General features: G+C 38.7%; 1 protein-coding gene across 1 annotated transcript; it reads left to right on the top strand.

The window, feature by feature from the left end:
- The first annotated feature begins 969 nt into the window (after window positions 1-969).
- On the top strand, window positions 970-16711 carry LOC141781328 (isocitrate dehydrogenase [NAD] subunit alpha, mitochondrial-like). The gene is made up of 11 exons (XM_074657016.1): window positions 970-1111; window positions 2424-2504; window positions 4677-4760; window positions 4847-4961; window positions 5785-5972; window positions 8668-8801; window positions 9853-9955; window positions 10184-10248; window positions 10332-10416; window positions 10571-10723; window positions 16092-16711. Exons 1-11 carry the CDS (start codon window positions 1085-1087, stop codon window positions 16173-16175), a joined length of 1119 nt encoding a protein of 372 aa, XP_074513117.1. The 5' UTR covers window positions 970-1084; the 3' UTR covers window positions 16176-16711.
- The last annotated feature ends 2909 nt before the right edge of the window (window positions 16712-19620 follow it).

Here is a 19620-nt window from a genome sequence, read left to right as displayed (position 1 = left end):
TTAATGTAATTATTATTTAACCCTCACGTGACCAGATCTATAATCATACAAACATGTTAACAGAAACACTGTGACAGGCTAAAGACATATAAACTGTAAAGATTCAGAAAGATTAGATTGTTTTATTATATTTTATACTTTATTTGACCTTCAGAGGCACAAAGAGAAGAACGAATATACACATATAATATAATATGGGGAATACAGCAGATAACATTTACTGTAAAATTATTCAGTTTTAAGAGAAACTGATTTAGTTAAACGAATCTAGAGTTTTCATCATTATTTTTATTTATTTATTTATTTTTTGTTCATTTGAAACATTAGAACAAACATTCACAAACGTCCCCGGTAGTAACATTCTCAGTACAAAGAAACTTAACAAACATAATATTAATATAAATAAGCCAGTATAGATACAGGAAAAAAAATTATACATATAAAAAATAGATAAATAAGTAAAAAGAATATACACAAGTAAAACAAATAAAATAAAAAACAATAAAATAAAATAAAATCTATTTATATATACATATATATATACTGTATACACATATACATACATATATGCACACAGTACATACACATACAAAAACACTTATAATGAATTAAAAAAATCAGTATACAATTCAGTCATCATCCTGTTCTATCTCCCTATTCACACTCATCCTGCTCCAGCAATAATACAAATTACAATCTACCTTGGAGTGACGGTGTAATCACCGATCCTTATCCGATCACAAGGATCTACAGTCAGGCTGTTCAGAAAATGTATGAAAGGTTTCCACATCATATAAAAATCCTCAACTTTATCTCTACTATGAAAGTCAGTTTTTCTAATCTACTCTTCTAGCCAGACTAGAAGAGTTTTCATCATTATTATTTTATTTATTTTATTTATTTTATTTATTTTATTTATTTTATTTATTTTGTTTCTGCACAACCTCCTGCTCCACACTCCAGTAGTCCAGCAGGTGGCGGTAATGCTCCTCTAAGCTGGTTTACCAAAAGAAGAAGAAGCAGCAGCAGATCAGAGTGAGACCTCCTGCTCTCAGCGGCTGTTAGAGGATCTGTGATCATCAGGATGGCGGGCAGCGCGTGGAGGTCAATGGTAATAACCTGATCAACTGATCAACTGATCAATTAACTGATCACAGAGATGAGGGATGATCAATTACAGAGTGTAGTGGTGTTGTGTGTGTGAGCGGATCTGCTGTCAGTCTGCGGTGATCCGGAGAATGACAACCTCCTTTAATACACTCCTTTAGCCTGTTAGCCTGTTAGCATGTTAGCACTTTAGCATGTTAGCATATTAGCACTTTAGCATGTTAGCATTTTAGCATATTAGCATTTTAGCACGATAGCATATTAGCATGCTAGCACTTTAGCATATTAGCCTGTTAGCCTGTTAGCATGTTAGCACTTTAGCATATTAGCACTTTAGCATGTTAGCATATTAGCACTTTAGCATGTTAGCATTTTAGCATATTAGCATTTTAGCACGATAGCATATTAGCATGCTAGCACTTTAGCATATTAGCCTGTTAGCATGTTAGCCTGTTAGCATGTTAGCTGTTAGCTAGGTGTGTGTGTGTCCTTCAGCCGGGTGACAGTCAGCTGCTGTTAGCTGTTAGCTGTTAGCTAGCAGGGTCAGCCCTGATCTAGAGACCAGAATAAAGATGAACTGATTCTGTTAGAAATGCTGAAAACACACCAGAGAAACCCAACAGCTTCAGTCCAGAACACTTCTGTTAGGAGAAACCCAACAGGTTCAGTCCAGAACACTTCTGTTAGGAGAAACCCAACAGGTTCAGTCCAGAACACTTCTGTTAGGAGAAACCCAACAGCTTCAGTCCAGAACACTTCTGTTAGGAGAAACCCAACAGGTTCAGTCCAGAACACTTCTGTTAGGAGAAACCCAACAGCTTCAGTCCAGAACACTTCTGTTTAAAACGACAACTTCTTCTAAATGAATTCAGGTGAAACAGGTTTCTAACGTTTGAGTTCTCTGATCAGTGCTGTCGGCTGCACCTGAACTCAGATCAGGTTTAGTGGCTGAATCCTGTCAGGAAACTGAGTGAATGTCTTATGGTTATAGTTATGGTTATGGTCAGGTTAATGTCTTATGGTTATAGTTATGGTTATGGTCAGGTTAATGTCTTATGGTTATAGTTATGGTTATGGTCAGGTTAATGTCTTATGGTTATAGTTATGGTTATGGTCAGGTTAATGTCTTATGGTTATAGTTATGGTTATGGTCAGGTTAATGTCTTATGGTTATAGTTATGGTTATGGTCAGGTTAATGTCTTATGGTTATAGTTATGGTTATGGTCAGGTTAATGTCTGCAGGTTAAAGAGGATGAAGAGTTGTTTCCTGTCGGAGTGTTTAACCTTCATGTGACCTTCTTTTTGACCTCTCCAGCTGGCCCAGATGGTGGCGGGCTCCGCCAGGAGAACCAGAACCGCTCTCTCTACAGCCTCCTTCTCCAGCTCCAGCAGAGGGGTGAGTAGGTCGCACACACACACACACACACACACACACTGGCCGGTAACATTAGTTTATAATCTACAGGAAGTGATCATTAACATGTTTTGTGTTTCTGTTGGTGAGACTGAAGAATCAAGATTCAAGAGTTTTATTTGCCATTTGCATGTATATATATAAGTACATGTGAATTCTGATCAGTTTACACCAAGTCAGCTTTAAGAAAAGAAAACGGGTAGAAAAAGGGCACAAGGTAATTACAGTACAAAATAAGTAACACATTCAACTCAACACAATTAATAAATAAATTATTAAAATATAAAACGCCCTCAGTGTAGTCAATAAATAAACTAAACTACCCTCTGCATAGGAACGATACCCCCACAATACAAATATACACTATATATATATATATATATATATATATATATGCTCCATGACCATGTTAAAAGAACTTGTAACTCTCAAAGATATTTAAAAAAATAAATAATGAATATATTTCAGACAGTGGAAGGCAGCAATCAGTTGGGAATATGTGATTATCACATTTTAAATTTAAAATATTAACCAATAAATTACAAAGAATCAATAGAGATGATGAGGAAAAGATAACTGGTAGTCGCAGCTGTAATTATTAATTAATAGGCAACAATTCTGATAGTCGCTTTTTTTTTTTTTTTTTTCATTTTTCAAACATAAATGCCAAAATATTCCTTTGATTTTTCCTCCGTGACGTCTGAATGATCGATCAGTGATACCAGAAAATAATCAGCAAATCAGTCGATATGTAAAAATATGTTAAATAAGTAACGGACTGTCGGAAAAGACAGAGAGAAGCAGCTATTGATTTCTGATTCCTCTGTTTTATATGTGATCGTTCTGATCAATAGAAACTCTTCCTCCGTGTTGTCCTGATAAATTCAGTAGAATGTTTATTTCCATCAGTACAACAGTATGGAGGACAGGACCTGCCAAAATAAAAGAAATAAATGGATAAATAAATAAATTACTCGTTAATAAATGTCATTAAACGCAGCAAAAATAATATTAAAAATAAATGTAGCCATTAATTAATTGATAAAATGTGACTTAAATTGATATTTCTGTTTTAATTTGCTTCTTTATTTATTCATCTTTGTATTAATTCCCTTATTTATTTACTCCCATTTTGTTTTTTTCCCATTTATTTTTTTATTTATTTTTTTAAATAATAGAATATAAATATACAAGTTTGGGGAAATAAATAAGGGGTGAAATGCAAAGGGGAAAGTCATGCATAAATAAATACATAAATGCAAAAATAAAATAATAATTAAAAAATAAATGCAAAAATAAATTTACAAATAAAAAAAATTATATAAATAAATAAAAGGGAAACCTATACATAAGAGTTAACGAATAAGGGAATTAATTCAAAGATAAATAAATAAACAAATTCAAACAAAAATATCAATATGGGGGGATGTGAGCTTTTGCCTTGTTAATATTATTTTTGTTAATATTATTTTTGCTGCATTTAATGACACATTTATTTATTTATTGAGTGATTTATTTTTTTATTTTGGCAGGTCCTCCATACAACAGTCAAATCATACTCAATAAAGTTAATAAATATAAAAATATTAATATTGTTTTCACTCTTTGATTATTTCTTTTTTATTGATATTAATGAAACTCAACACGTCCTGCAGATATTTCACATTAAAGCTTTGCGTGGTTCAAAGGACATAATCTCCTCCTTCTCCTGGAAGGCTTTTATTGTGAAAAAACTACAGGAAGTGAAGAGCTTTGTTGACAATAATAGTGATTTTAAAAAAAGCAAAGTAATCGGAATGAATACATTAACGATTAATATCAATTTACCAGAAAACATTTAGCATGTGAGTCATTATTATTATTATTATTATGATGATGTTGTAGTTGTTGAGGTAATCGGGCTTTAATCTCACCTGGACCAGGATGCTACAGGAGACGTTGAAGTTCTCTGATTGTGATGTTTAATGTAGGAAGTTGTTAAAGTGGTTCCATCTCTGGAGCAGCGTTCAGTCTGTTCACAGGTGTGTCTGAGCACCTGTATGCACCCCTACAGTAACCATAGTAACTACAGTAACTCTAGTAACCACAGTAACTCCAGTAACCATAGTAACTCCAGTACAGGTGAGTGAAGCTGCTGTGTCTCTGTCTCTCCAGATGCAGAAAGTCACTATGATTCCTGGCGACGGGATCGGACCAGAGATCTCGACGGCTGTCATGAAGATCTTTGAGGCGGCTAAGGTTGGTTAGACGATCAACAGATGTTTAAACCAGATGTTTCTCTAACGAGCAGCTGTGTTTTAAACGTGTTCATTCTCTACCTGCAGGCTCCGATCAGCTGGGAGGAGAGGAACGTGACGGCGATTAAAGGACCTGGAGGCAGATGGATGATCCCTCCTGATGCTAAAGAGTCGATGGACCGGAGCAAGATCGGACTCAAAGGTGCGTTCATGTTCAGATTAACGGTCGGTAATCTGCAGCCACAGAGCTGATGATGTTTTGATGATTTTACTATTACTTTTTGTACATTTTGTGGATAATTTACACTAATATTTTTCACATATTTATGAACGTATTTTCATGTTTTTAGTTTGTAGAAAGTCCTCTTTACTAGTAGATGTTATTTAGTTTAGTTTTCACATATTTTACTTGTATGTTTTGGATATTTTTCAGACATATTTCAGATATTTTCTTTCTATTTTTTCACATATTTTACTAATAATTTTTGTATACTTTTTGAATATTTTTCAGGTATTTTTTGCATATTTTTCAGGTATTTTTTGCATATTTATGAATGTATTTCATGCTTTTAGTTTGTAGAAAGTCCTCTTTACTAATAGATGTTATTTTGTTTATGTTTTTGCATATTTTACTAAAATTTTCAGACATTTTTGGGATACTTTTCAATATTTGTTTTCACATATTTTACTACTAATAATTTTTGGATAATTTTCACGTGTCTGAATGGTCTTTGATGCTTTCAGCTAGTAGAACGTCCTCTTCAGTGATAGATGTTCTTTAGTTTAGTAGATGAAGAACAGAACTCCGATGGTTCCACCAGACTGAGAACTGAAAGTTGAACAGAAGAACTCAGCCAGTCGTTGGTGAAAGAAACTGAAGCTGAGCATCAACATGTGTTCAGATTTAAACAGGGACAGCTTCAGTGTTTCAGTGTTTCAGTGTCGAGGTCAGGACAGAAGAAGAACATCAGTAGAACATCTGGTTCCAAACTTTAGTTTAACCTGAATGCGTCCTCGTCCTCCAGGACCCCTGAAGACGCCCATTGCTGCAGGTCACCCCTCCATGAACCTGCTGCTGAGGAAGACCTTTGACCTCTACGCCAACGTGCGACCCTGCGTCTCCATCGAGGGCTACAAGACGCCGTACACCGACGTCAACCTGGTCACCATCCGGGAGAACACGGAGGGCGAGTACAGCGGCATCGAACACCAGGTGAGTTTGCCGTTCTGTACGTGGTTCCACATAAAAACAACACAGCCCTTATTTTACTGAACAAATACAGTTTGAGTTGAACTTAATTAATCTAAACTACGATGAACAATATTAAACATTCATATAAATATACAACGTTTGTTTTTTACGATAAAAATTAGACAAAATAAAAATAGAACAAGAACGAAACACTAACGTGAGGCAGGTAAAGCTGAGCGTACGCTGTACGATTTTAGAGATGTTGTAGTGTACTTCCTGCTCCGACTGTACGAGTAGAACGCTGGCGATGAAGAGCCAAAGCTCAAGACCTGAGTGACCACGCTGTAAGATCCGATCGTTGGCCACGATCTGAGTGATCGCGCTGTACGGTCCGATCGTTGGCCACGACCTGAGTGATCGCGCTGTACGACCCGATCGTTGGCCACGACCTGAGTGATCGCGCTGTACGACCCGATCGTTAGCCACGACCTCAGTGATCGCGCTGTACGACCCGATCGTTGGCCACGACCTGAGTGATCGCGCTGTACGATCCGATCGTTGGCCACGACCTGAGTGATCGCGCTGTACGACCCGATCGTTGGCCACGACCTGAGTGATCGCGCTGTACGATCCGATCGTTGGCCACGACCTGAGTGATCGCGCTGTACGACCCGATCGTTAGCCACGACCTCAGTGATCGCGCTGCACGACCCGATCGTTGGCCACGACCTGAGTGATCGCGCTGTACGATCCGATCGTTGGCCACGACCTGAGTGATCGCGCTGTACGACCCGATCGTTGGCCACGACCTGAGTGATCGCGCTGTACGGTCCGATTGTTGGCCACGACCTGAGTGATCCCGCTGTACAGTCCGATCGTTGGCCACGACCTGAGTGATCACGCTGTATTATCCGATCGTTGGCCACGACCTGAGTGATCACGCTGAACGGTCCGATCGTTGGCTGCTGACAGTTGTCAATAAAGATTGGTTTGAAAGCTCCGAGGCAGGTAGAGTTAGTTAGCTAGCAGAGGTCTGTATGGGTCACGATGCTAACAAGACAGAAACGTGGCTTCACCATCTGAGCCGTCCTGTCTGCTGAAACCTCTAAAGAACGAGAGGCACCGGCGTAACGTTAGATGGACTCGCTGTGGCGAGGAAGACGAGAACTGGAGGTCAGCTAGCTATGTTTTCCTACATCTATTGTACGTTGTTATCCTGATCGCTACGCTCTGATTACGTTAAAAGAATAGGAGAGACAAGGCGCTGACGTTGAGGAACCGACCCGTGGCTTCAGCTGTGTCAGACATTCATCCGACTGTTCGACGGCCGGTCAGGACGAGTTGATCGGTCCTCGGTCCTCCTGATGGTAACAGGAAACAGGTTTATGGACGTGAAATGATTTCCATTTCTATAGAAAGATGAACTAATGTTAAAGGATGAATATGTAATATAGTAATATGGATAAAAGGTTCCAGGCGGAACTCGTGCTTCTGGACTTTGGTTCCACATTACGTGCATCAGACTACATCCGGTGGATTCTGCATGTGGCTGCGTGCACCGGATCGAGACCCTCGTACAGAAACCCCCGGACTCTGGCTCGGCACAAACCGTTACCGCCCGGTCAAATAGGTATATATAGTATTGGCCTGACCACCTTCATCCAACAGCTGTTCTGGAGTCACTTTCTGAGTCCTGTTAACGGTTCTGATCCGGGTCCAGTCAGAACCGAACGTCGAGTGATGATGGTGAACCTCCTCACTGTGTCCCTGTAGGTCAGCTAGCTGCTGCCGACGGGACGCTCTGCTCGTCTCCAGGGTAAGAGGGAGGAACCCAGTACTGTCCTCATGTCCTCATGTCCTCATGTGGACCGGGACCCGGTCTGTGTTCACACTGTCAGCTCAGATCTGAATCAGAGTCCTGTTGAAGAACCATTCAAACCTTTTGCTACTTCCTGTTGTCAGGACAGGAAACCGTTAGCCTAGCTTAGCACAAAGACTGGAAGCAGGTAGAAACCGTTAGCCTAGCTTAGCACAAAGACTGGAAGCGGGTAGAAACCGTTAGCCTAGCTTAGCACAAAGACTGGAAGCGGGTAGAACGGACGGACCTGTCAGCTGGCAGTGGACGTCCCAGTGTATGTGTGATGTCACTTCCTGTAAATGGTCCCTGATGAACTTCATGGAGTCCGTTTCACTTCCTGTTGTCTTTTCCCTCCTTTTTCTGGAATGACCACTTCCTGTTGCTCTTCAGCTCACTCAGATGTCCCCAGTGTCCAGGACTGAGTCTCATCCTAGACCAAACACGTCCCCAGTGTCCAGGACTGAGTCTCATCCTAGACCCGACATGTCCCCAGTTTCCAGGACTGAGTCTCATCCTAGACCCAACATGTCCCCAGTGTCCAGGACTGAGTCTCATCCTAGACCCAACATGTCCCCAGTGTCCAGGACTGAGTCTCATCCTAGACCCAACATGTCCCCAGTGTCCAGGACTGAGTCTCATCCTAGACCCAACATGTCCCCAGTGTCCAGGACTGAGTCTCATCCTAGACCCAACACGTCCCCAGTGTCCAGGACTGAGTCTCATCCTAGACCCAACACGTCCCCAGTGTCCAGGACTGAGACTCATCCTAGACCCGACATGTCCCCAGTGTCCAGGTGACGGTCTTTTGATGATGTCATGTCTCGCTGAATCTGTCCTCTCGTCTTTGTCTTCTTGCAGATCGTGGACGGCGTCGTTCAGAGCATCAAACTGATCACGGAGGACGCCAGCAGACGCATCGCTGAGTACGCCTTCGAATACGCCAGAAACAACCAGAGAAACAACGTGGTCGCCGTCCACAAAGCCAACATCATGTGAGTCCACCAGCAGAGCTGCAGACAGACAGAGAGACAGACAGAGAGACAGACAGAGAGACAGACAGAGAGACAGACAGAGAGACAGTCAGAGAGACAGACAGAGAGACAGTCAGAGAGACAGTCAGAGAGACAGTCAGAGAGACAGACAGAGAGACAGACAGAGAGACAGTCAGAGAGACAGTCAGAGAGACAGACAGATAGAGAGACAGTCAGAGAGACAGTCAGAGAGACAGACAGAGAGACAGTCAGAGAGACAGTCAGAGAGACAGTCAGAGAGACAGACAGAGAGACAGTCAGAGAGACAGTCAGAGAGACAGACAGAGAGACAGTCAGAGAGACAGTCAGAGAGACAGTCAGAGAGACAGACAGATAGACAGACAGAGAGACAGAGAGACAGTCAGAGAGACAGACAGAGAGACAGACAGAGAGACAGTCAGAGAGACAGTCAGAGAGACAGACAGAGAGACAGTCAGAGAGACAGACAGAGAGACAGACAGATAGACAGACAGAGAGACAGAGAGACAGTCAGAGAGACAGACAGAGAGACAGACAGAGAGACAGTCAGAGAGACAGTCAGAGAGACAGACAGAGAGACAGTCAGAGAGACAGACAGATAGACAGACAGAGAGACAGAGAGACAGTCAGAGAGACAGTCAGAGAGACAGTCAGAGAGACAGTCAGAGAGACAGTCAGAGAGACAGACAGAGAGACAGACAGAGAGACAGACAGATAGACAGTCAGAGAGACAGTCAGAGAGACAGACAGAGAGACAGTCAGAGAGACAGACAGAGAGACAGACAGATAGACAGTCAGAGAGACAGACAGATAGATGGTCAGATAACACTGACTGCTCCGGTAGAAAGTCCTCTTAACTGATAGATGTTCTTTAGTTTAGATACAGCAGTTACAGTCAGATAACACTGTTTACTGTCACAGCACCCCCTGCCTGTAAGATTCACCCTCTCTGTCTCTCTGTCTGTCCCTCTCTCTCTCTGTCCGTCTCTCTGTCTGTCCCTCTGTCTGTCTCTCTGTCCGTCTCTCCGTCCAGGCGGATGTCAGACGGTCTGTTTCTGAGGAAATGCCGTGAGGTGGCCGAGAACTACAAAGACATCAAGTTCACTGAGATGTACCTCGACACCGTGTGCCTCAATGTGAGTTCATCAGCTGACGGAGGACCGACCCGTTAGAACCGTTCTGACCACGAGAACCAGAACGTTTAGAGGACATTTAGAGACGATGTCCCCCGACCAGCCTTCTGTTGTGTTATTAACAGATTTCAGTTTGACTGTCAGATCTCAGACGTGATAAAGTTACTTCTACTGTTCACGGTGAACTCTGAAGTTCAGTGGTGACGTGTCCCGATGCTTCTGGACTTTCAGATGGTTCAGGATCCGACCCAGTTCGACGTCCTGGTCATGCCCAACCTGTACGGAGACATTCTCAGGTCAGTCTGTGGACATCAGTCCTCCTTTATTGACATCTCACTGCGTCTGAGGAGAGACTGAACGTTGGTGTTCTGTGTTCCAGTGATCTGTGTGCCGGTCTGATCGGAGGACTCGGCGTGACTCCCAGCGGGAACATCGGAGCAAACGGAGTCGCCATATTTGAATCGGTTTGTTTCTCTTTCATTTCACATTTCTCATTTTTCCTCGCCAACATTCAGCGTTACCTCGCAGCCGACCTTCAAGTGTCATTAAGTTCTGAATGCTGACAGTTAAAGTTGTGATGATGAGTTGTTTGGCTGATGTTCGTATCTGATCCTGCAGGTCCACGGCACCGCCCCCGACATCGCCGGCTTGGACATGGCGAACCCCACCGCCCTGCTGCTCAGCGCTGTCATGATGCTGCGTCACATGGGTCTCCATGACTACGGCAACAAGATCCAGACGGCCTGTTTCGACACCATCAGAGACAAGAAGGTGAGACTGTGAAGGACTGAAGCTCTGAAGGTTCAGACCGGCACAAACTCCGCTCAGGTGAAGCAGGTGAAGCAGGTGAAGCAGGCGGGGCTGGGAGCTCAGTGCAGCAGTGCGTGCTCTTGTTTTTTGCTGTTGCCATCTTGTATTTTGCAACCAGAAGTGACACTAGAGGGTGGAGCTAAGAACAACCGAACACTGAATAAGACGTTTTTAGGCGACCAAAATGTTAATATTTAAAGGGACTGTTTGTAAGAATCCTAAATGTCTTGTTAACAGCTTCACCTGTAGCCGTTAAGTCAACTAAAGTCAGCGTCCTGTTGCTGGTGCTTGTGCTCGCTCTACATAGACATGAAGGAGCATCACTCAACACAGTGAGGAGACACACGTCAGCTAAAAGCACAATATCACTCTATATTTCAGCTGCTTGGCAGTAATGTTAGCTGACCAGATGAAAGTAAGAAGTTACAAACAGTACCTTTTAAGTCTGATGAAGTGAAAACAGTGAAAGGGTTAAAGTTGTAAGACTTAAACACGGACAACGCCGTGGTAGCGACCTGTCAATCACTAGGTAGCCCCGCCCTAAAGCATCCCCTGCTTTATGGTCTATCTGACTCTAAATGGGACCATAATTTAATAAATGAACATCATGCTGTATTGAAGAAGACTTGAAACATAAACTCATGTTTACGATGTTTACTGAAGTCATAAATCAAGAGAGAAGTAGAAGCTCATTTTCTATCAGACTTCTATACAACCAGAGGAGTCGCCTCCTGCTGGCTGCTAGACAGGATGCAGGTTGAAGGTTCACTTCTCTGACCCGGAGGTTTAGTCTCCAGTTGGTTTAGTCTCCAGTTGGTCTAGTCTCCAGTTAGTTTAGTCTCCAGTTAGTTTAGTCTCCAGTTAGTTTAGTCTAATGTTAGTTTAGTCTCCAGTTAGTTTAGTCTCCAGTTGGTCTAGTCTCCAGTTAGTTTAGTCTCCAGTTAGTTTAGTCACCAGTTAGTTTAGTCTCCAGTTAGTTTAGTCTAATGTTAGTTTAGTCTCCAGTTAGTTTAGTCTCCAGTTGGTCTAGTCTCCAGTTAGTTTAGTCTCCAGTTAGTTTAGTCACCAGTTAGTTTAGTCTAATGTTAGTTTAGTCTCCAGTTAGTTTAGTCTCCAGTTGGTCTAGTCTCCAGTTAGTTTAGTCTCCAGTTAGTTTAGTCTAATGTTAGTTTAGTCTCCAGTTAGTTTAGTCTCCAGTTGGTCTAGTCTCCAGTTAGTTTAGTCTCCAGTTAGTTTAGTCACCAGTTAGTTTAGTCTAATGTTAGTTTAGTCTCCAGTTAGTTTAGTCACCAGTTAGTTTAGTCTCCAGTTAGTTTAGTCTCCAGTTAGTTAGTTTAGTCTCCAGTTAGTTTAGTCACCAGTTAGTTTAGTCTAATGTTAGTTTAGTCTCCAGTTAGTTTAGTCTCCAGTTGGTCTAGTCTCCAGTTAGTTTAGTCTCCAGTTAGTTTAGTCACCAGTTAGTTTAGTCTAATGTTAGTTTAGTCTCCAGTTAGTTTAGTCACCAGTTAGTTTAGTCTCCAGTTAGTTTAGTCTAATGTTAGTTTAGTCTCCAGTTAGTTTAGTCTCCAGTTGGTCTAGTCTCCAGTTAGTTTAGTCTCCAGTTAGTTTAGTCTCCAGTTAGTTTAGTCACCAGTTAGTTTAGTCTAATGTTAGTTTAGTCTCCAGTTAGTTTAGTCTCCAGTTGGTCTAGTCTCCAGTTAGTTTAGTCTCCAGTTAGTTTAGTCTCCAGTTAGTTTAGTCACCAGTTAGTTTAGTCTCCAGTTAGTTTAGTCTCCAGTTAGTTTAGTCCCCAGTTAGTTTAGTCTCCAGTTGGTTTAGTCACCAGTTAGTTTAGTCTCCAGTTAGTTTAGTCCCCAGTTAGTTTAGTCTCCAGTTGGTTTAGTCACCAGTTAGTTTAGTCTCCAGTTAGTTTAGTTAGTTTAGTCTCCAGTTAGTTTAGTCACCAGTTAGTTTAGTCTCCAGTTAGTTTAGTTAGTTTAGTCTCCAGTTAGTTTAGTTAGTTTAGTCTCCAGTTAGTTTAGTCACCAGTTAGTTTAGTCTCCAGTTAGTTTAGTCACCAGTTAGTTTAGTCTCCAGTTAGTTTAGTCTAATGTTAGTTTAGTCTCCAGTTAGTTTAGTCTCCAGTTGGTCTAGTCTCCAGTTAGTTTAGTCTCCAGTTAGTTTAGTCACCAGTTAGTTTAGTCTAATGTTAGTTTAGTCTCCAGTTAGTTTAGTCTCCAGTTGGTCTAGTCTCCAGTTAGTTTAGTCTCCAGTTAGTTTAGTCTAATGTTAGTTTAGTCTCCAGTTAGTTTAGTCTCCAGTTGGTCTAGTCTCCAGTTAGTTTAGTCTCCAGTTAGTTTAGTCACCAGTTAGTTTAGTCTAATGTTAGTTTAGTCTCCAGTTAGTTTAGTCACCAGTTAGTTTAGTCTCCAGTTAGTTTAGTCTAATGTTAGTTTAGTCTCCAGTTAGTTAGTTTAGTCTCCAGTTAGTTTAGTCACCAGTTAGTTTAGTCTAATGTTAGTTTAGTCTCCAGTTAGTTTAGTCTCCAGTTGGTCTAGTCTCCAGTTAGTTTAGTCTCCAGTTAGTTTAGTCACCAGTTAGTTTAGTCTAATGTTAGTTTAGTCTCGTTAGTTTAGTCACCAGTTAGTTTAGTCTCCAGTTAGTTTAGTCTAATGTTAGTTTAGTCTCCAGTTAGTTTAGTCTCCAGTTGGTCTAGTCTCCAGTTAGTTTAGTCTCCAGTTAGTTTAGTCTCCAGTTAGTTTAGTCTAATGTTAGTTTAGTCTCCAGTTAGTTTAGTCTCCAGTTGGTCTAGTCTCCAGTTAGTTTAGTCTCCAGTTAGTTTAGTCTAATGTTAGTTTAGTCTCCAGTTAGTTTAGTCTCCAGTTGGTCTAGTCTCCAGTTAGTTTAGTCTCCAGTTAGTTTAGTCACCAGTTAGTTTAGTCTAATGTTAGTTTAGTCTCCAGTTAGTTTAGTCACCAGTTAGTTTAGTCTCCAGTTAGTTTAGTCTAATGTTAGTTTAGTCTCCAGTTAGTTAGTTTAGTCTCCAGTTAGTTTAGTCACCAGTTAGTTTAGTCTAATGTTAGTTTAGTCTCCAGTTAGTTTAGTCTCCAGTTGGTCTAGTCTCCAGTTAGTTTAGTCTCCAGTTAGTTTAGTCACCAGTTAGTTTAGTCTAATGTTAGTTTAGTCTCCAGTTAGTTTAGTCACCAGTTAGTTTAGTCTCCAGTTAGTTTAGTCTAATGTTAGTTTAGTCTCCAGTTAGTTTAGTCTCCAGTTGGTCTAGTCTCCAGTTAGTTTAGTCTCCAGTTAGTTTAGTCACCAGTTAGTTTAGTCTAATGTTAGTTTAGTCTCCAGTTAGTTTAGTCTCCAGTTGGTCTAGTCTCCAGTTAGTTTAGTCTCCAGTTAGTTTAGTCTAATGTTAGTTTAGTCTCCAGTTAGTTTAGTCTCCAGTTGGTCTAGTCTCCAGTTAGTTTAGTCTCCAGTTAGTTTAGTCACCAGTTAGTTTAGTCTAATGTTAGTTTAGTCTCCAGTTAGTTTAGTCACCAGTTAGTTTAGTCTCCAGTTAGTTTAGTCTAATGTTAGTTTAGTCTCCAGTTAGTTAGTTTAGTCTCCAGTTAGTTTAGTCACCAGTTAGTTTAGTCTAATGTTAGTTTAGTCTCCAGTTAGTTTAGTCTCCAGTTGGTCTAGTCTCCAGTTAGTTTAGTCTCCAGTTAGTTTAGTCACCAGTTAGTTTAGTCTAATGTTAGTTTAGTCTCCAGTTAGTTTAGTCACCAGTTAGTTTAGTCTCCAGTTAGTTTAGTCTAATGTTAGTTTAGTCTCCAGTTAGTTTAGTCTCCAGTTGGTCTAGTCTCCAGTTAGTTTAGTCTCCAGTTAGTTTAGTCTCCAGTTAGTTTAGTCACCAGTTAGTTTAGTCTAATGTTAGTTTAGTCTCCAGTTGGTTTAGTCTCCAGTTAGTTTAGTCTCCAGTTAGTTTAGTCTAATGTTAGTTTAGTCTCCAGTTAGTTTAGTCTCCAGTTGGTCTAGTCTCCAGTTAGTTTAGTCTCCAGTTAGTTTAGTCTCCAGTTAGTTTAGTCACCAGTTAGTTTAGTCTAATGTTAGTTTAGTCTCCAGTTGGTTTAGTCTCCAGTTGGTCTAGTCTCCAGTTAGTTTAGTCTCCAGTTAGTTTAGTCTCCAGTTAGTTTAGTCACCAGTTAGTTTAGTCTCCAGTTAGTTTAGTCTCCAGTTGGTTTAGTCACCAGTTAGTTTAGTCTCCAGTTAGTTTAGTTAGTTTAGTCTCCAGTTAGTTTAGTCACCAGTTAGTTTAGTCTCCAGTTAGTTTAGTTAGTTTAGTCTCCAGTTAGTTTAGTTAGTTTAGTCTCCAGTTAGTTTAGTCACCAGTTAGTTTAGTCTCCAGTTAGTTTAGTCTAATGTTAGTTTAGTCTCCAGTTAGTTTAGTCTCCAGTTGGTCTAGTCTCCAGTTAGTTTAGTCTCCAGTTAGTTTAGTCACCAGTTAGTTTAGTCTAATGTTAGTTTAGTCTCCAGTTAGTTTAGTCTCCAGTTGGTCTAGTCTCCAGTTAGTTTAGTCTCCAGTTAGTTTAGTCTCCAGTTAGTTTAGTCACCAGTTAGTTTAGTCTCCAGTTAGTTTAGTCTCCAGTTAGTTTAGTCCCCAGTTAGTTTAGTCTCCAGTTGGTTTAGTCACCAGTTAGTTTAGTCTCCAGTTAGTTTAGTTAGTTTAGTCTCCAGTTAGTTTAGTCACCAGTTAGTTTAGTCTCCAGTTAGTTTAGTTAGTTTAGTCTCCAGTTAGTTTAGTTAGTTTAGTCTCCAGTTAGTTTAGTCTCCAGTTAGTTTAGTCTCCAGTTAGTTTAGTTAGTTTAGCCTCCAGTTAGTTTAGTCTCCAGTTAGTTTAGTTAGTTTAGTCTCCAGTTAGTTTAGTCTCCAGTTAGTTTAGTCCCCAGTTAGTTTAGTCTCCAGTTGGTTTAGTCACCAGTTAGTTTAGTCTCCAGTTAGTTTAGTCCCCAGTTAGTTTAGTCTCCAGTTAGTTTAGTCTCCAGTTAGTTTAGTTAGTTTAGTCTCCAGTTAGTTTAGTCTCCAGTTAGTTTAGTCTCCAGTTAGTTTAGTTAGTTTAGTCTCCAGTTAGTTTAGTCACCAGTTAGTTTAGTCTCCAGTTAGTTTAGTCCCCAGTTAGTTTAGTCTCCAGTTAGTTTAGTCTCCAGTTAGTTTAGTCTCCAGTTAGTTTAGTCTCCAGTTAGTTTAGTCAACTGAAACTTGACTAACAAACAGGACGAGGTGACTGAACATGATGAAGACGAACGGGGACGTTTGACGCAGGACTAAAGATGAAGACGAGTCTGATGAAGTGTGTTTTGTGTCTCAGGTGCTGACGAAGGACCTGGGAGGGAACTCCAAGTGTTCAGAGTTTACCGCTGATATCTGCCGTCGCGTCCAGGATATGGACTGAAGGCGCGGTGACAACGGCGTCGCTGTGGGAGTCTCCGCCTCCACCCTGCCTCTGCCCCCCGCTGACGGGTTTGACCTCTCTGGAGTTGCCGGGACGCCGTCGGTCTGCCGGGACTTTCTGGTTTTCATTCTTCAGTATTTACATAAAGAAAATCTTTTTTTTTTTCCCCCGTAACGAGGTGATTGGCGTGGAGGGGGGCGGGGCTTCTGCAGCAGCTGCCCGACTAGTTAACTTTCATTCACAGCTAACATACGCACAAATATCACATGACCAAGTGTTTTTACTGAGAATATCATCGTAATAATAATATCTCTGCTTTGTTCTCTGGATAGTTTCTCAGATATTTGCTATTTTTTTAACGGTAACCTATTTATTGTTTCCTGTTACTGTCTCATGCTGCTCTCTTCAGTTTCACAATGATATATATAAATATATAAACACATGATGGAAGAGAAGTCTGGTTTCTCTTCTGTTTCTACTCGTGGATTCACATCATCAACGCTTCATTCATTAAAACGGGCTGTTTGAAACCATCACTGAAGGCTCCTGTTTCCGCTTAATGAAAATAAATCCATCATGTGTCGCGTTGGAAGATGAAATCATGGATAATAACGGGTTAAAAAACACTCAAATATTTAAATCATCGCACTGTACAAAAGATCATTACATCATTCAGATTTTAAATAGAGGAACACTAGACAGGCATCTCTTTAGTTTATATATTATATAAATAATATAAATATATACATAATATATATTATATATGTATTTTATATATATATATATTATTTATATATTGCAAATTTCCCCACTGTGGGACTAATACAGGAATATCTTATACACACAAACCTTTAATGTCAACACATGTATTTGTACATAAAAGAAAGATTAATAGTTTTAAAATAATGTTTTTAGTACTACTAAGAGTAAAAAAGGATTAGTGTTGAATTATGAAAACATGAGGACAGACCTGTGCTCAGAGCTTGGTAGAACTTAAAATTAATATCCTTATGTGTCTGAGTGGTGAAAAAAAATCTAATATCTAAAATGAAAATAAAATAAATGAAAGTATATAAAATGTAAATAATAAAAATAAACATGATAAATATATAAAATATAATATAAATTAAAAAAATTGGTCTTCAATTTAAATTAAAGATTAGTACATTCAATGCATGAACTACATTATTATTACATTATTATTATTAAGGCTGTCAATCAACTAAAATATTTAAATTAATACCTTTTTTTATCTGTTCAAAATTTACCTTAAAGGGAGATTTTTCAAGGATTTGTATATCATCATTTTGAACGGATAAAAAATATCTATAATATCTATATATATATATTATATATATTTCATGAATTTACAATGGAACTAAAATGAATGACATAAATCAGTCAAATGAGCCGGTGGACAGAAAACAGGCGAGACGTCGTCGGCACGTTCTCACAGCTGCTTTATCTATCAACATAAATAAATGTCAGAAGATAGAAATAAAGGAGTAACGTGTCAAATATTTACATACTGCTGCACTACAAACAAAATATGTAAAGAAATAAAGGGACTAAAATTAAAAATAAGAAAATGAGACTATAAGAAATATGTAGAAATATTACCATTAAGATGTGTAATATATAACAAATAACCACAGAACAAGTACGTAAATACAAACTGCTGAGAAGTGGGAGCTATTAATTATATTATTATTTATTATTTATTAATTATTAAGTGTTTTAATATACATAACAGAGTGGTATAAATTAGAAATGAATAAGAATAATTCTTAAATGCAGTTAAGCAACTAAAGCTGTCAGATAAATGTGATGCAGTAAAAAGTACAATATTTACTCTGAGATGGAAATACTCAAGTAAAGTAAAAGTACCTTGAATTTGTACACAAGTACAGTTCAATTATTTTGTTTGAATTATTTTATTTACTTTTTTTTTCACATAGTAGTTTTAATTTAATATTTTATTCTGAGCTTTTAAAAACTTTTTACAGAACCAGTAAAGATTCATGACGTCACAGACACGCCCCCTGTGACAAGCTGTCAGAGACAGACCGGAAACACATGACGGTGTCACCTTCCAAATAAAAGCCATATATATATCATTATTTAAAAATGATATATATATTTATATTTATATATATATGTATAATTTTAAAAAAATCATATATATATAATTATTTAAAAATATATATGTATAATTATTTAAAAATTATATATTTATATATACAATTATTTAACAAACATATATATATATAATTTAAAAAAATTATATATATATATATGTTTATTTTTTTTATAAATTATAATATATATATAATTATTTAAAAATCATATATATATATAATTCTTTAAAAATATATATATATATATCATTATTTTAAAATTTGGGCTGCAATTAATCAACTAATTGATAGATGGAGTTTCATCTCCAGTCTTGATCAATTTATATTGAGAGGAAGCAGATCAATAATTAGACTTCAATAAGTACCGACGATACAGAGAAACACAAACACATGTGAGCACGTAATCAGTGGTGGATGAGTACTTTTACTTTTGGTAAATAGTATTAATTATTTTCTGTTATTAATTTAACTTAATTGTATTTTATATTTTTATAATATTCAATACATTATTATAAAATATTATTATTTTATTTATATAATTAATATTATATTATGTTATATATATATATATATATATATATATTAATACTACTATTTTAGAATTTCAGAATCCAGTACTTCTTCCTGTAGTATTACTACTGGTACTGCAGTAAAGGATCAGAGTACTTCTACCTTAGTATTACTACTGTTACTATAGTAAAGGATCAGAGTACTTCTACCTTAGTATTACTACTGTTACTATAGTAAAGGATCAGAGTACTTCTACCTTAGTATTACTACTGTTACTATAGTAAAGGATCAGAGTACTTCTTCCTGTAGTATTACTACTGGTACTGCAGTAAAGGATCAGAGTACTTCTACCTGTAGTATTACTGCTGGTACTGCAGTAAAGGATCAGAGTACTTCTTCCTGTAGTATTACTACTGTTACTATAGTAAAGGATCAGAGTACTTCTTCCTGTAGTATTACTACTGGTACTGCAGTAAAGGATCAGAGTACTTCTACCTGTAGTATTACTGCTGGTACTGCAGTAAAGGATCAGAGTACTTCTTCCTGTAGTATTACTACTGGTACTGCAGTAAAGGATCAGAGTACTTCTACCTTAGTATTACTACTGTTACTATAGTAAAGGATCAGAGTACTTCTTCCTGTAGTATTACTACTGGTACTGCAGTAAAGGATCAGAGTACTTCTACCTTAGTATTACTACTGTTACTATAGTAAAGGATCAGAGTACTTCTTCCTGTAGTATTACTACTGGTACTGCAGTAAAGGATCAGAGTACTTCTACCTGTAGTATTACTGCT

The sequence above is a fragment of the Sebastes fasciatus genome, chromosome 2 (genome assembly GCF_043250625.1).
Source record: "Sebastes fasciatus isolate fSebFas1 chromosome 2, fSebFas1.pri, whole genome shotgun sequence".
Lineage (NCBI taxonomy): Eukaryota > Metazoa > Chordata > Actinopteri > Perciformes > Sebastidae > Sebastes > Sebastes fasciatus.
Note: the sequence above shows the minus strand (reverse complement) of the source record. Positions and strands in the feature narration are given on the sequence as shown.

Excerpts from the sequence above, each read along its gene's own strand:
- LOC141781328 (XM_074657016.1), top strand. The coding sequence starts at position 1,085 with ATGGCGGGCAGCGCGTGGAGGTCAATG. Across the intron at positions 8,802-9,852 it reads GTCCACAAAGCCAACATCAT|GCGGATGTCAGACGGTCTGT; the intron begins GTGAGTCCACCA and ends CTCTCCGTCCAG. Across the intron at positions 10,724-16,091 it reads ACACCATCAGAGACAAGAAG|GTGCTGACGAAGGACCTGGG; the intron begins GTGAGACTGTGA and ends TTTGTGTCTCAG.